General features: G+C 43.5%; 1 protein-coding gene across 3 annotated transcripts in view; it reads left to right on the top strand.

Moving 5' to 3' along the window:
* LRRC72 (leucine rich repeat containing 72) overlaps nt 1-16,657 on the top strand; it is a 57,280-nt gene that overhangs the window by 871 nt on the left and 39,752 nt on the right. For all 3 annotated transcript variants that reach the window (XM_077490695.1, XM_077490694.1, XM_077490696.1), the window contains exons 2-4: nt 10,105-10,178; nt 10,443-10,512; nt 16,146-16,227. In XM_077490695.1, the coding sequence (XP_077346821.1) occupies nt 10,105-10,178; nt 10,443-10,512; nt 16,146-16,227 (226 nt within the window). The remainder of the gene's footprint in view (nt 1-10,104; nt 10,179-10,442; nt 10,513-16,145; nt 16,228-16,657) is intronic.

Here is a 16,657-nt window from a genome sequence, read left to right as displayed (position 1 = left end):
TGTGTGTGGGGGGGGGGGGTGCATGTCTGTTTTGGATGTGTGTGTGGGGGGGGGGTGCATGTCTGTTTTGGATGTGTGTGTGTGGGGGGGGGGGGGTGCATGTCTGTTTTGGATGTGTGTGTGGGGGGGGGTGCATGTCTGTTTTGGATGTGTGTGGGGGGGGGGTGCATGTCTGTTTTGGATGTGTGGGGGGGGGGGGTGCATGTCTGTTTTGGATGTGTGTGGGGGGGGGGGGTGCATGTCTGTTTTGGATGTGTGTGGGGGGGGGGGGGTGCATGTCTGTTTTGGATGTGTGTGGGGGGGGGGGGTGCATGTCTGTGTGTGGGGGGAGGGGTTACAGGTCAGTACAAACCTACAAGTGTTGTCACTTCACACTCCTCAGTACGTTTGTTTTTTTCCTTTACCACTTTTGTATTACATATATCAGAAAATTCACACAATGAGTGATTAAATAAATGTGAGTATAAAAAAAGCAGCAATTTTCATGTGAGATACACGCAATACAAACAATAAATTGTGCTAAAATAAAAAAAATATGAAAAGGATTGACTAAGGATAAGTCTGTGTTCATAAGCACTTTAAAGGAGAGTAATATAACCCTCCGTGCTTCACTCTTCACTGGAATATTTGTGGAATTTTAAGAAAAGCCTCCACCTCGAAAAATGTCCGCTTACCAGATCCTTAGGACCTCCTGTGACGGAAGGTCTTGAACGCTTGTGGCTTTATACCCAGCCACTATATATAGGGTTGCCACCTTTTCTTCAAGTCAAACCCGAACTCTTTAGCGGCACACAGCATTTTTTTTTTTTTTTATAGTATAAACTATAAATATATTTCGCTATTAAAAAACAATTCTAATCATATAAAGTTAACAAGGGTCCCCCTTTACATCAGAGTTCACAGAATTCCCCTTTTAAATCTGAACTCGCAGAGTTCCCTTACACTGTAAGGGGGACTCTGCAGACTCTGATGTAAGGGAGAACTCTGGGGATTCTAACATAAGGGATCCTCTGGGAACCCTGATGTAAGGGGGAACACTGAGAACTCCGATGTACGGGAGGACACTGATGTAAGGGGGAACACTGAGAACTCTGATGTACAGGAGGACTTTTATGTAAGGGGGAACACTGGGGCCTCTGGTGTAAAGGGGAACTCTGATGTAAGGGGTGCTCTGAGAACCCTGATTTACCTTAGTGTACTCACTCAGAGGCAGGAGATAGAAGGGGGAGACTTCAGTTACAGACAGGGATGGATGGTGAGCTCACTCACCCCTTGGCAGTCAGCACCTCTCATCCAGATATATCTGAGGCTGCTGGACTTCAAATTACTGGCCACCGTGTTCCTTTTCTGAGGCCCAGCGCTGGGGATTGGAGTGTGGGCATACACAGAGGGGTAGGGGCAGGAGGAAGGGGTGCAGATCGAGCCCTCTCTCCTCTCCCATCCATGTGTGTTTGGGGTGGGGGGGGGGGGGATTGTTAGTACTGGCTTTGGGCAGTGTGAAAGAGTGTAACAGATACTCTCAGCTTAGACAACCACAGCCAGCAACTGACAACTGAAGCCATAGTCCAGTTTGAATCATGTGTCCGGGTCTCAGGCAGTCGGAAACCCAGACGCATGATTCCAAACCCGAACTGTCCGGGTGAATCCTGGACAGGTGGCAACCCTAACTATATATGTGTTAGCAGCGGCTTGGGTGACATAGTTGCCTCTGGTAACCTGGAGATGATGATGATGGTGGTGATGATGGTGGTGAAGGCTTGGGAGCTCGATTCCCCTGGACGATCGAAGCCCCAGGCTGGGTATAAATATAGCCACAAGCGTTCAAGACCTTCTGTAACAGGAGGTCCCAGGGATCTGGCGGACGTTTTTTCGAGGTGGAGGCTTTTCTTGAAATTACACAGCCCCCTATACATCACCGATATAACCCTCTGTGTGAAGCATGGAGGGTTATATTGGACATCACTTTATGGACTTTCCTCTCCTTCAAAGTGCTTATGAACACAGACTTATTTTTAATATGTTTTAATTTTAGCGCAATTTATATATGTGATTCTGCACTTTTTCCTAGGATTGCTCACAGCGGAAGCCAATTAGAGGGTGACAGGCAATGGATGTCCACCGGAACCTACCGATTATCTGGCAGAGATAAAGAACAGAGCTGTCTGCCTATGTAAACAAGGGGGGAAGGGATGGATTTTGTGTCCCTGCAAAGCAGGGAATAAAGTCCGGAACTTCCCTTAGTAAAAACAGTACACACAAAAACATAGGCTAGGCACACAGTTAACTCTTTGATCGCCCCTGATGTTTAACCTAGTCCCAGCCAGTGTGATTAGTACAGTGACAGTGCATAGTTTTAGCGCGGATCACTCTATTTGTGTCACTGGTTCCCACAAAGCGTCAGTTAGTGTTAAGCCCCATACACACTATCGGACTTTCTGCTGATTTTTGTCTTCAGATTTACCAAAACCATGTAGCGCAAGGGCCTGTCTGATTCCATACAAATTCAAACTATGAGGTTTGACCTCATATTATATAGTTTTGGTAAATCTGAAGGAAAAAAATCAGCAGAAACTCTAATAGTGTGTATGGGGCTTCAGATTGGCCGCCACAATATTGTAGCTCCTTTATAAGTCGCTGATCGCTGCCATTAGTAGAATAAATAAATATTCCAGTATATATCCCATAGTTTGTAGACACTATAGCTTGTGCGCAAACCAATCATTATACACTTATTGGGGGGTTGGATGTATTTTATAACAGAAAGAGATATAGATAAATATATATATATATATAATATATATTTTGTCAACATTTATGGTCTTTTTTGTTTCTAGCGCAAAAAAAAAAATCATGAAATGATCAAATACCACCAAAAGAAAGTTCTATTTGTGGCAAAAAAATGGCATAGATGTTATTTGGGTACAGTGTTGTACGACTGACATTGTCAAAGTAACGCAGTGCTATAACGCAAACAAGTCGGGGGGGGGGGGGGTAAAACTTCTGGAGGTCAAATGGATATACTCACTCCAAACGTTGTTTTCAAAATTTTCACTATACTCTTATTTACTTACGTAAAACCAAGGTCCGTCTTTTACAAGTAAGTATTAAAACAAAAAAAAAATAAAGATTTTGGCGCAGTAGATGGTGTGAAATCGAAAATAAATTGCGCTTATGATAAACAAAAACAAAAATACGGCAGGTTGGCTCCCCTGTGCGAGCCGCCGTAGCTATACGTCGGCTCTTTAAGACACTGTAGGAGGCGCACGCCCACAGCGTGTCCCCAGAGCCGATGCACCTCCCGGGCACCTGCGATTGCTCGTGACAGAGCGAGAACCAGGATCCGTGTGTGTGTGTGTAAGCACACAAATCCCAGTTCTGTCAGGGGAGAGGAGAGAGATCATGTGTTCCTACCAAGTAGGAACAGCGATCGGGTCTCCTCCTCTAGTCAACCACATTCACCCCACAGTTAGAACACACACACAGGGAACACATTTAACCCCTTGATCGCCCCCTAGTGTTAACCCCTTCTAAGCCAGTAACATTTATACAGTAATCGGTGGCTATTTATAGCTCTGATCGCTGTATAAATGTCACCAATCCCAAAAAAGTGTCAAAAGTGTCCGATTTTGTCTGCCGCAATGTCGCAGTCCCGATAAAAAAACGCAGATCACCGCCATTACTAGTAAAATAACTTTTGTGCAAACCAATCAGTATAGGCTTTTTGCAATTTTTTTTTTTTATTTTTTTTACCAAAAATGTGTAGAAGAATACATATCGGCCCAAACTGATGAAGAATTTTTTTGGGGATATTTATTGTAGCAAAAAGTACAAAATATTGTGTTTTTTTTTTTTTTTATTATTATTATTTATTTATTTTTTTTCAAAATTGTCACTCTTTTTTATTTATTATATTTTTTTTTTTTTGTTTATACCACCGAAAGAAATCTCTATTTGTGGGGAAAAAAGGGCATACATTTTTTGTTTGGAAACAACCTCGCATGAAAGCGCAATTGTCAGTTAAAGCGACGCAGTGCCGTATCGCAAAAAAATGGCCTGGTCTGGAAGGGGGGGGGAAATCTTCCAGGGGGTGAAGTGGTTAAAGAGGTCCACTCAACAGAAACTTCAAGCCACCACCAGGGGAAAACATCAGGTTTCTTTTACTCCAACCGTGACATCAGGTCATATACCCCAAATGAGAGACAAACGCCACAATAGCGTAGAACCCTTTTTACCAGGATTTAATGAAGGTAAAGCACTTACATGAAAAGACGATTAAAACCGCGTGTACCGGACACAGTGGTTTCAGAGGTAGATTCTCCAAACGCGATGACAAGAAATTACGCTTTGCTCAACCGGTTTCGTCGCTAATCAGGCTTCTTCCGAAGTATGGGGCAGGCCACCTCATAAATAGGCATGATCCATGCCAGGAAGGGCAGTTGGGTGGAAGATGGAGATGGGGTGCTGAGGAGGCAGTGGGTGGCCTTTGAGGAGGCCCCCTAGTCCGTGGTGGGGTGACTTCAGGCCTGGAGCTTGGGTGTTGGTAGATTCCCCATAAAACAAACAGAGGAAAGATAAAAAAAATTATAATAAAAAAAAAAAACCACATGGAGGAAACCGTTAATGCAGGTACGGGAGCAAGGAGAGGACAGCAGGAGCAGGTCAGCACATCCGGAAGATCTCCTGAGAGTCAGCTAGGTGGGCTGGTGAGTGTGAATCTGGAGGACAGTGGAAGTTAGCCTGGAGGGCTAATGAAAGGGGCAGCTGCAGTCAGGTGGGTTGGCAATGCCTGAAGAGGTGGTGGGAAAGTGCAAGCTGTGTTGACATGTGCACTGCCAAAAAAATGTGTTCGTTTTCGTTTCATTCAGGTTTTTTTTGGGTCATTCGTTATCGCAATTTGTAAATTTTGTAAATTTGTAAATTTGTAAATTCGTAAATTTCGTACATTCGTAAATTTCGTATATTTGTACATTTGTAAATTTCGTACATTCGTAAATTCGTACATTGTACAAATTTACGAAGGTGCGAATGTACGAATGTAAAAATGTACAAATTTACGATTCTTACATTCGTAAATTTGTACATTCGTAAATTTGGAAATGGGAAAACCTGAAAATTCAAAAATCTGAAATGGTAACTAACTATTAAATTCTAGGTATTGTAATTTCCTTTCAAATGTGGCTGTTAGTGAACGTAACGAATACGAATTTATCCGAAGTTACGACTGTTGAAATAACGAATGCCACATTTAATGGCACATTTAAACAAATGGAATGGAACAAATTAATAATAATGATAAACTTTTTTTATTGTTATTTATTATTATTAATTATTACGTTCCATTCATTTGGATACGGCATTTGTTATTTCAGATAATTTGTAACTTCGGATAAATTTGAATTTGTTACGTTCACTAACAGCTACATTTGAAAGGAAATTACAATACCTATAATTTAATAGTTAGTAATCGTTAAGCTGTTATTTTTTAGATTTCCAAAGTTATGAATTTGTGAATGTACGAATTTACAAATTTATGAATATTTGGAAAAAATCGTTAAACAGGTTTTCGTTAATTCGGATATTTTCAAATTAACGAATTTGTCAAAATTTGTTAAAAAAATAATTTGTAACGGAACGAATTGCACATGTCTAGAGCTGTGTCACCTTATCTGTTCTCCAAATATAGGGGCTGCAAGTCCCTGCCTGCAATGGGCCTTTGCTACAAAACCCCAACCGGGTGACATAGCTGAGTTCTGCAAGCACTAGTGTGCTGGAGGAAGAAGAGAGGCGTTGTATATAGGAGACGTTGTCCCCGAAGTTTGTTTTAAGTCACGTGGCCATCCCATAAACTCCTATCCCTATCCAAGTTTATTACCCTCAATAAAACAAAAAAAATGTCATCATAGACTGTTCTCTGACTCTGAAGTGACTGTTGAAATTCAGTACGCCTGGCTGTGCAGGGTGGGGAATCCCTGTTTATTTGCGGCTCCTAAGGGGATGCGCTACATTTGTATGTCAAGCCCAGACAACGCGTTTCAAAGAAATGTTTGTCAAGCCTAGACAATGTATTTCCAAAGAAATCTCCTTTGTCGCGCCCTGGACGATGTGTTTTTGGGAAAGCTTGGCTTGGCAAAAGAGATTTCTCTGAAACGCATTGCCTGGTGAACCTTAGACGCTTCTTCTCTAGCATCAACGTCTGAATGCGATATGGACATGGCAAGCTGTTGCCAATCTATTTACTTATCTGCATCCTGGTCCACACCGACTCTTAAAAGTGGTCCTTCCAGAGTGTTTTGCCATTACCACCAACCATAGATGCAGACAGAATCTGGGATATGGGTCCTCCAGATGGAATCCACTCCATATCTAATTGTAAGTGCTTATGACAGCCGGCCTCCTTGTACACCATCTACTGTGCCAGGTTCTTGTATCTTTTAGGAATTCATATCCCGGTCCTGCTTTTTACCATGGGCTGCTGGTTGGAGATGTATTTTCTCATGAAAAGCAACAGTACAGTAGAACCTTGGATTATGAGCATAATCCGTTCCAGGTGAATGCTTGTAATCCAAAGCACTCGCATATCAAAGTGAGTTTCCCCATAGAAGTCAATGGAAACAAAGATAATTAGTTCCGCATTGACTTTTATTGCATGCAATGCTGCATGTGACCAGAAGTGTGGGGGGGGGGGGCGCCGGAGAGCCTCGGAAATACTCTGGGACAGCTTGGCTGAACCCAGAAAGGCTCAAACACTCGGGAACGGAGTATTTCAGAGTTTTTCCGAGTGATTCTGAGTATTTCCAAACAGCTCCAAATGGCTCCGAACCATTCCTGAGTGTTAGTGGCGCCCCCACACCTCTGGCCAAATGTGGTACTGCAAACCCCATTAGCTTGAATTCTGCTCTTTTTTTTACGAGACAACACTCGCAAACCAAGTCCGAATAAAAAAAAAAAAAAAAGTTGCTCGTCTTTCAAAACGCGCGTTAACCGTGTTACTCGATAACCAAGGTTCCACTGTACAGCTAAGCTTGTTTCGTTATATATACTGATAGAAATACGATCTCACATTCTGAGCTTCCTCCTTCTTTACAGTTATAGGCTGGGCTACAGTTCTATAGTTGCAAAGATTGGAACGGGTGCCATTGAAATAAATGGGTTTCAAGTTGTCATGTGACTTTGTGTTGCAAGTCACACTAGTGTGAACGGCTCGGTTCACACTAGTGTGGCTCTTATAGCGGAGCTCCACCCAAAATGAGAAGCTCCACCTGTTTTCACCCTCCCCTCCTCCACTGCCACATTTGGCACTTTTTTTTTGGGGGGGGGGGGGAGCAGGTACCTGTTAACCACGTCAGCCCCGGAGGATTTTACCTCCTTCCTTACCAGAGCACTTTTTGCGATTTGGCACTGCGTTGCTTTAACTGACAATTGCGCGGTCGTGCGACGTTGCACCCAAACAAAATTGACGTCCTTTTTTCCCACAAATAGAGCTTTCTTTTGGTGGTATTTGATCACCTCTGCGGTTTTTATTTTTTGCGCTATAAACAAAAAAAGAGCGACAATTTTGAAAAAAAACACAATATTTTTGTCTTTTTGCTATAATTATTATCCCATTTAAAAAAAAAAAAAGAAAAAAATTTTTTCCTCAGTTTAGGCCGATACGTATTCTTCTACATATTTTTGGTAAAAAAAAAAATCGCAATAAGCGTATATTGATTGGTTTGTGCACAAGTTATAGCATCTACAAAATAGGGGATAGATTTGTGGCATTTTTTTTTTTACTAGTAATGGTGGCGATCTGCGATTTTTTTTTTTTTTTTTTTTTTTCATGACTGCGACATTATGGCGGACACATCGGACACTTTTAACACATTTTGGGACCATTCACATTTATACAGCGATCGGTGCTATAAAATTGCACTGATTACTGTGTAAATGTGACTGGCAGGGAAGGGGTTAACACTAGGGGGCTCTGCAGGGGTTAATATGTTCCCTATGGGAGTGATTCTAACTGTGGGGGGAGGGGACTCACAAGGGGAGGAGACCGATCGGTGTTCCTCTGTACTGGGAACACACCATCGGTCTCCTCTCCTCTGACAGGACGTGGATCTGTGTGTTTACATACACAGATCCACAGTCCTGCTGTGTTCCTGGGCAATCGCGGGTGCCAGGAGGACATCGCGGCCGCTGGGCACGCGCACCGGGTGCCAAGCAATGCCGCGGGTGCCCCCTAGACGACCGGGAATCAGAGGACGTCATATGACGCCCATCCAGGATGGGAGATGCCATCTGTGGGCGTCATATGTCTATAGGCCGGGGCTGAAGTTGTTAAAGACTGGCTTTGCTGACATACCTTCTGGCTCCAGATCCTGCTTGCTGTTCCACTACTTTGATCCCTGACTTCTGGCTTGGCTGACTATCCATTCCGGTTACTGAACAGGTACCCGCGCCTACTACCGGCTCAGATTGCCTTCATCAAGTCTAGGCTTGACAAAAAAAGATTTCTCTTAAATGCATTGCCTGGTTACCCTTAGATACCTCCTTCAGAACATATTCAAACATTACTGTGAGAAGAACTTTCCTGGGGGACAGGGAAGCATCTAAGGGCAACCAAACAATGCGTTTCAGAGATATGTCATGTCAAACCTTAACAAAGGAGATTTCTCTGGAACGCGTTGCCTAGTATTTACAAAGGATATCTACCCAAAACGAGTTGCCCTGGCATGGCAAAGGAGATTTCTCTGAAACGTGCTTCCTTTACCTTTAAACACCACCCCATTACACGGAAAGGATCTTTCTGTAGCAACTTTAGAATACAGTCCGGACGCCAAGTTGACTAAGCCCCCCCGTACACACGGTCGGAAATTCCGACCACAAAATCCATCGGATTTTTTCCACCGTATTTTGTCCGAAACTGGTGTTGCATACACATGGTCGGACAAAGTTGTTGGAAAATCTGATCGTTCGGAACATGATGGTGTTCGTTCGTTCCGATGGGACTACGTTCAGGCTAGTAGCCAATAGCTTTGCTCTCGTACTTTGATCTGAGCATGCGTGGCACTTTGTCCGATCGGAATTCTCTACAAACGATCTCATAAAGTCCGATCGGATTTTGTTGTCGGAAAATTTGAGATCCTGCTCTCAAATTTTTTTCCGTGGAATTACCAACGGAAAAAGTCTGATAGAGCCCACACACGTTCGGATTTTCCGACAATATAATCCGATCGGACCTTTTCCGTCGGAATCTCCGACCGTGTGTACAGGGCATAAGGGTAAACAGGCAATGAGTTTTGTCAAGCCTAGCCTTGACAAAGAAGATTTGTCTGAAATGCGTTGCCTGGTTATCCTCAGACACTTCTTTCAGGCCGTATTAGAACATTACTGTGAGAAGAACCTTTACGGATGACAATGGAGATTTCGCCAGAAGCTTTGCCTAGGCTTGACAAAGGAGATTTGTCTGAAACACGTTGCCTGGCTACCATTAGATGCTTCCATGTCACCTTGTCACTCAGGATCTTCCAACAGCAACATCCAAATACATTCTGGGCACACAAGGTGACAGAAAAGCATCCAGGTTAACCAGGCAACACCTTTTGAAGAAACGGCCTTTGTCATGTCCAGGCTTGAGAAAGTAGATCTCTCAGAAACACGTTGCCTAGACTTGACAAAGGAGATTTCTCAGAAAGGAATTGCCTGGCTACCCTTAGACACTTCCTAGTCTGAGCCAGGAGTTCAGCCCGCAGTCTTCTGGGACACAACACAGGTCCCAGAAAACGACGGGACCATTCACGGGACTGTTCACAACGCGCAGTGCAGCTTGCACATGCACAGTAGGAAACGGGCTGTGGAGCCACAAGGCTTCACTTCCTGTTTCTCTTACTACAGATGCCGGCGCCTGCACCCAAAGCCAATTGAAGAATCGGTTCAGGTGAGGACAGGGCTGGATCTCTGGACAGGTAAGTGTCCTTATGTTATAAGCCAGCAGCTACAGTATTTGTAGCTGCTGACTTTTAATGTTTTTTTTTTTTTTTTTTTTTAATGTTGTATTACTTGTTTTGAAAGTAATAAAAATATTGAAATATAATAAAAGTAGTGTGATCTTTTGCGGTGCAGATAATAAAGGAGCAGATAGAGAAGTGCGGCTACAGGATGGACTCCGATGTACATGAGCTCTACCTGGGCAGGAAGTAAGTACACATATCCATCTAGTATTGTCTGTTTCATGACCTGACTGCTGTATTTGAATGTACACTATATACAAAAAAAAAAACTTGAAATTATATTGACGTGTTACATTTTAGGCTGCTTTCACACTGCTCTGAGCAAAAACAAAACAAAACACGAGATAAATATATTTGTGTTGAATGCAAACATCAGTTTTATAGAGGAGATAAATACAGAGCCCGTATTGAAAAATTAATAAATTTTCTGCTTCTTTCTTTTTTCCATAGAGGACTCAGAGAAATCACAGATCTGTCAAGGTTTCGCATGTTAAAATATTTGTGGCTTAATCATAACAAGGTAAAATAAAATAAAATAAAATAAAAATGTAGAAATACAAAGTACATCCAAATTGTTTCCTTTTGTGTAGGAAAGAGTTACAGCCTCTGTCAGGTTTTTATTGACCACGTGTGAAAACTCTAATTACAATGCCAAACCAAAATCTTTTAAAGTGGTATTAAACCCAAAACCCCAATTTTTTATTTTTTTTTATATATATTGCAGTTTAACAATCATTAAATGTAGTGGCTACATTCATTTTCTTTTCTATCTATCTTCCTCCCCCCCCCCTCTGTTTTCACCTGGTGATCTGGCCAGTAACACACTTCCTGAATTAAAGCGCCCCCACTCTGGATGAAGGAGAACAGGGGGCACAGCAGACAGCAGCATTTTCAGTCTGGGGGGAGGAGAGCGTTAGATGTACTAGCAGATTTGAATACACTAACATATTAAAGCCACATTCCAGCTCACACTTTAACCACTTTCCGCTTCCAGTGCCGGGAGGGCATCAATAGACGTCGCCCCGTGATCGCTGCTTGCGTGCCCCGCTGTGGTCACAGGGTCCTTCGGACTTGGCTGATCACAGAACAGGGTAAAGGGCCAATCACAGCGGGCCCTTTACCATGTGATCAGCTGTCATCCAATGACAGCTGATCAGGAAGTAAACAGAAGCTTTTTTTTTCCCATCCTCATGATCAGCGCGAGGAGACAGAATAAAGCCGGTAACCGGCTTCTGTTACAGGGACATCGGTCCCGATCTGTGCTGGTAATCAGTGCCCATGAGTGCCATCTATCAGTGCCACCATTCAGTTCCCATCAGTGCCACATTTCAGTGCTGCCAATCAGTACAGCCTCATAAGCGCTTAGTGAAGGAGAAAAATTACCTGTTTGCAAAATTTTATAACAAACTATGAAATTTTTATTTTATTTTTTTTTTTAGCAAAAAAAACCCAGTGGTGATTAAATACCACCAAAAAAAGCTCTATTTGTGTAAAAAATAAAAATAAAAATAAAACATTTATATATATATATATATATATATATATATATATATATATATATATATATATATATATATATATATATATATATATGTATTATAAAAGTTTTGTTTGGTTACAGTGTTGCATCGCCACACAATTGTCATTCAAAGTGTGACAGCGCCGAAAGCTGAAAATTTGCCTGGGCAGGAAGGGGGTGAAAGTGCCCGGTAGGCAAGTGGTTAATCAGTTACAGTAACATTTTTTTTTTTTCCTTTTGGGATAAAGGTTTTACATAAATCAATCAAAGCTGATTGTTGTAAGCACCCATGTCAGTGTTTTCAATGCTTTGTCTCATCCATGTAAACTGATACATTCTGCTGGAAAGCTTGTGCTTCTGAAACAATAACAGACTGGATCGCCAGATGAAAATAGAGGAAAGAAAACCTAAAAAACAAAACTAACGCAGCCATCAGATCTACGAATTGGTAAGCTGCAATATAATAAATGTTCACGTTTGGGTTTAATACTGCTTTAATCTTGTTATTAGTTCATAACATTGAAACAAAAATGAGTCAGTGAATTCCAGTGGCTCAAAGATCTCCCCTTCTTTAGGACTCTATTATATGTAGTTACGAGGTAGACTTGCCACCTGTCCAGGATTCACCCAAACGTGTGGGTTTTGAATCATGTGTCCGGGTTTCAGTCCACCTGAAACCCGGACACATTATTCAGACCAGGCTGTGGCTCCCCAAGTAACCGAGATAGTCATACACAAATCTGTTGCCGTTATGGGCTGTTGTTCGGGGGCAGGTTCGGCATCACAGAGGGGTAGGGTGATGATGTCAGCAAGAGCAATTTGACCACACCCACCGGCGTGCTCTGTGCGCTACATTACTACTCTCCTTGGGGCACCCAAATGTATCCCAGTTCTTTTAAAATCCTATAGTGTTTACTGAAAAAATAAATAATAAATTGCCCTGTGCAGCAAAAGTGTTCGGGTTTGACTTGAAGAAAAGGTGGCAACCCTATTAGGAGGACTCTGAAATGGCACAGTCACATGGTTAATTGTTTACAGGGGGAACATGGAGTTTATCCATCATCAGTGTAAAATCAGAATGATCTGCTGTTGCACCAATCTTGGGTAGAAATAAATGCACCAATCTTGGGTACAGTCCACTGTTCACCCTGTAAATAATTAATAAAAGATAAAATAAGGAAAACCAGCTTTTGCTGCAATAATCGCCCTCAATCCAGTTTTCCCCGCAGTACACTGTTTCTGCCAATAGATGTCTTCAGTCATGCGACCCACTTCCTCTAAGGCCCCTTTCACACTAAGCAGACTGCTCTGATCAACCAGGGAATAATATGTGAGCTGATCCCTTGCTGAACAGAACGAGACGGATGTTTCATCCATGCCCGCTCAGTTTCTACAGGGTGGACATGGGCTTACACCTCGCAGCTCTAAGGGGGGCCGGGTCTGAACGGACTTTGCTGACCGTTTACATCAGGCTACCTCTGATTCAGTCCACCAAAATGCAAAAAGATGCAGTCCTTTGCCTTTCCATGGGGCTCTATGGATCTTCCGATTGGGTCCACCTGAAAAACTGACAGGCGGACCTGATCAGAATGACCGTGTGATAAGGGACTAAGCCAGATTTTGTCAATTTATGAAGAATAGGGGGGCATTAACTGCAGCCCCTGACATCACCAAAGGGCAGAGCTGCACATAATGTTCAATATATGTAATGCTTAAGAGGACTGTGAGAAACTGCAGACACATAGGGGTCTATTTATTTAAAATTTGTTGTGTGAATGCCTCACAGCTGTCACAAATAATTCCAGCAATATGTCTAATATGTGTATTTCCTGTGATCGTCAGCTCCATCTAGTGGCCATGATGTAGTGTTTTCCTGACTGCGGTATTTCAGGAAAATACTGCACAATGGCCACTAGATGGAGCTGACAGCCACAAGCAAGACACATTATGGGGATTACTTGCTGTGGCTGTGCAAATTCTCTGGCATTTATTATAAATAGACCCCATACTAAAAGAAAAAATGATCAGAGACTGGAGACATGCTGCGGAATTCAATGACAGACCAGGAAATGTTACCTAAGAGTTGTATAGTTGAGTCGATGCTCCCACTATAGGCTGCTAAGGTCCAAGGGCCACACATCAAATATCAAAGGGCTTCACTTGGCCCTCTGGCCGTAGGTTGGGCATCAATCCATTGAGGACCCACAATAAAAGATGGTATCCGGCACTCAGTACAACAGCTTACTTTACAGATCATGATACATCCATGAGTCAGCAAGGGAATTACATTTAAAGAGTAAAAAATAATCCCGCAGCTCCTCCAAGAGATTAGTGGGTGATCGAGCCAATAACATGGAAAGAAAACAGTAGCAGGGCACAGGGATTACAAACTTGTATTACATTCACCGTGCAGAAAGATGCTGTTTCAGCATGGCAAGATGGGGAAAAAAAGGATCAATGTGATTAGTATGCCCAGGACTAAGCACAAAGCCTTCCTGAAGATGGTGACATCAGCAGCATCTGTGGCTGCTCTTTATGCTCGTCCACACAGTACAACCAAGATACGAGAGGAGGTGGGGTGGCAATATGTTTTGAGGGCTCCGTTATCTTTGTCAAGCCTACAAGCCTAGGCTTGACAAAGGGGTCGTAACTCTCAATGCATGTTGGACAGTGAAAAGAGAGGCAGCACAGGAATGAGATCATCTTTCTGTCACTCTACTCTCTCCTCCTATCAGCATGCTTCTTGCCAGCATATGAACTGATTGGCTCCTTGTGTTGCTTCTTCCTCTCACACTCCAGCCCTGCTCTACAGAAACTGCAATAGCCTAATACCAGGTAAAATTCAGGTACTTAACCAGCTTCCCTTAAAATTTATCGATGTAGTAATAATTACAAAGCTGCATATTATGTATATTTTATATCTACCTAGAGCTATATTTTAGCACCCAAAACTCTAATGTGAGTGGGGACCAGTGGCAGCCCATCCATAGCGGGTGCAGGGACACCGCCCCCCTAAGCTAGTCACAACAACAAAAATGTGGCCCTTTAAGTGTGTACGGGGCGCCAGACATACAGCTGTCTATGGGAAGCGTGATTACAGCTGACATGCTTCATTGGCTTTCTTTGGGGAGTCCTCAGGGCACAAAGCAATGCAACCCGAACACTCCCCCACTTTTGAATAAATCTACCTGTGGGTTTTGATTGGAGCGGCCCGTAGGACGTGGGCGGTGCCTTCCGCGGAGCCACTGCGTCACTTCTGGTTTCCCCCTGGCATTGGATGGAATGCAAGGTCTGAATGGCGCCTCCTCTCCAAGTCTTGGCCGGACCAGTAAGCGCCGGCGGCAGCATGATTGAATAACTTGCGCCTGTGATATGGGGTGGGTACTCAAACTGGCAGTCACTACTGAAAGAACTGCTGGCTGCTGCTAGACACAGGAAGGGAAGAGTGGTTGGTTGGGCTTGGTTAATGGACATGCCTGACACTCTGACTGTGTTAGCTGGTGGTGGACTTCAGCCTGGGCACAAGGAGCGGCCAGTCATGCTGTCCCTGACTGACTCCCAGTCCCTGTGTGTTGCTGTGCTGCATCACTGGGAACCCCTCATAATGGTACAGCAGGTGTACAGACCCAGGAACTAAGCACAGGGATGGTGGAAACCCCTCATAATTGTACAGCAGGTGTACAGACCCGGGAGCTAAGCACAGGAATGGTGAAAACCCCTCATAATGGCACAGCAGGTGTCCAGACCCGGGAAATCAGCACAGGGATAGTGGAAACCCCTAAAAATGGCATAGCAGGTGTCCAGACCCAGGAACTAAGCACAGGGATGGTGGGAACCCCTCATAATGGCACAGCAGGTGTACAAACCCAGGAACTAAGAACAGGGATGGTGTAAACCCCTCATAATGGCATAGCAGCCAGCAGGTGTACAGACCTCAGTTTGTTTGAGCACCTCCCCAAATTGTGAGCACCAGCCGCCACTGGTGGGAACAGAGCTGAGATCTGTGGCTGGGTATTCTCAGCACTGGAGTGCATAAGAAATATGTGGAGCTGTCAATAAACTCAGCCTGCCTAGCTCCGTACAATGCCGGGTACATCGACTGTTTTGAGCACGCAGAATCTGGTGCAGCTGTGCATACTGTAGTAACCAGCTTCTAACTTCAGCTTGTTCAATTAAGCTTTGACAATAAGCCCCCGTTCACATCAGCACAATTTGACAGGCGGAATCGCATGTCAATTCGCAGCCTATTGCCGGCAATAGGAGTGTCCCAATGGATGCGACGCCGACTTTGCGGTGCCACACCGATTTCCAAAAGTAGTTCCTGCACTACTTTTGGCGACTTCAGGGGAGATTTCAATAGACATCTGTGCATGAACCCGCCTGGATGTCTCTCAAGGCGCCCCCCCCGAAGTCAGACTGAAATGCGGCTTTGAAATCATGTGAGTTCAGATGAACTTGCATGATTTCAAAGCCGTGTTCTGTGAACGAGGGCTAAAACCTAGAAGCCGATTGGTTACTATGCTCAGCTGCACCAGATTCTATGTGCACCAGTTTTATTAAATCAGCCCCAATATGTGGTTAAATGTTTACATATTTTCCATGATTTTTATAACCCTGATTACTTTATGTTTCAGATATCCAGGGTAAACTTTTTAAGCACTAATTTTCGTCTGTCGGAGCTCCACCTCGACCACAATGAACTCTGCGATATAACAGGTAAAAGCGGAAAAATCTGCACATTTCTCAGTACTGCAGTGCCAGCCCTCCTTATAGAATGAAACAAAGAAGAGGGTAACCTATGGTTGGCATCGGTACCCACAGATTGTTCCCATTTTGGAGGCCAACAAACATCCCATTAATGCCCCCAGTGATGTAGTTCTCTGCCCTATTTTTAAAAACAGGGGTCCGTTTAGGCCCCTAATATTTTACCAAAGCCCCTCAACAGGGCAGTTAGATAATGTAAAAAAGAAATGAATAAAAACTAAATAATAAAATGTAGATATAAAAAAAAATGAAGGGCTTACGTGTGCTTTGCAGAGAGCAGTTGGCATTTGGATCGCTCTTCAGAGAGCATCTGACAGGTAAGGCAGCATATTGCCTCTTTACTGCCTGCTGTAACCTGTGCCTGCCTAACATGCCTTTGCGG

The sequence above is a fragment of the Lithobates pipiens genome, unplaced genomic scaffold, assembly GCF_037356315.1.
Source record: "Lithobates pipiens isolate NorthernLeopardFrog02 unplaced genomic scaffold, aLitPip1_a1.2 Scaffold_19, whole genome shotgun sequence".
In the NCBI taxonomy this organism is placed as follows: Eukaryota; Metazoa; Chordata; class Amphibia; order Anura; family Ranidae; genus Lithobates; species Lithobates pipiens.
Note: the sequence above shows the minus strand (reverse complement) of the source record. Positions and strands in the feature narration are given on the sequence as shown.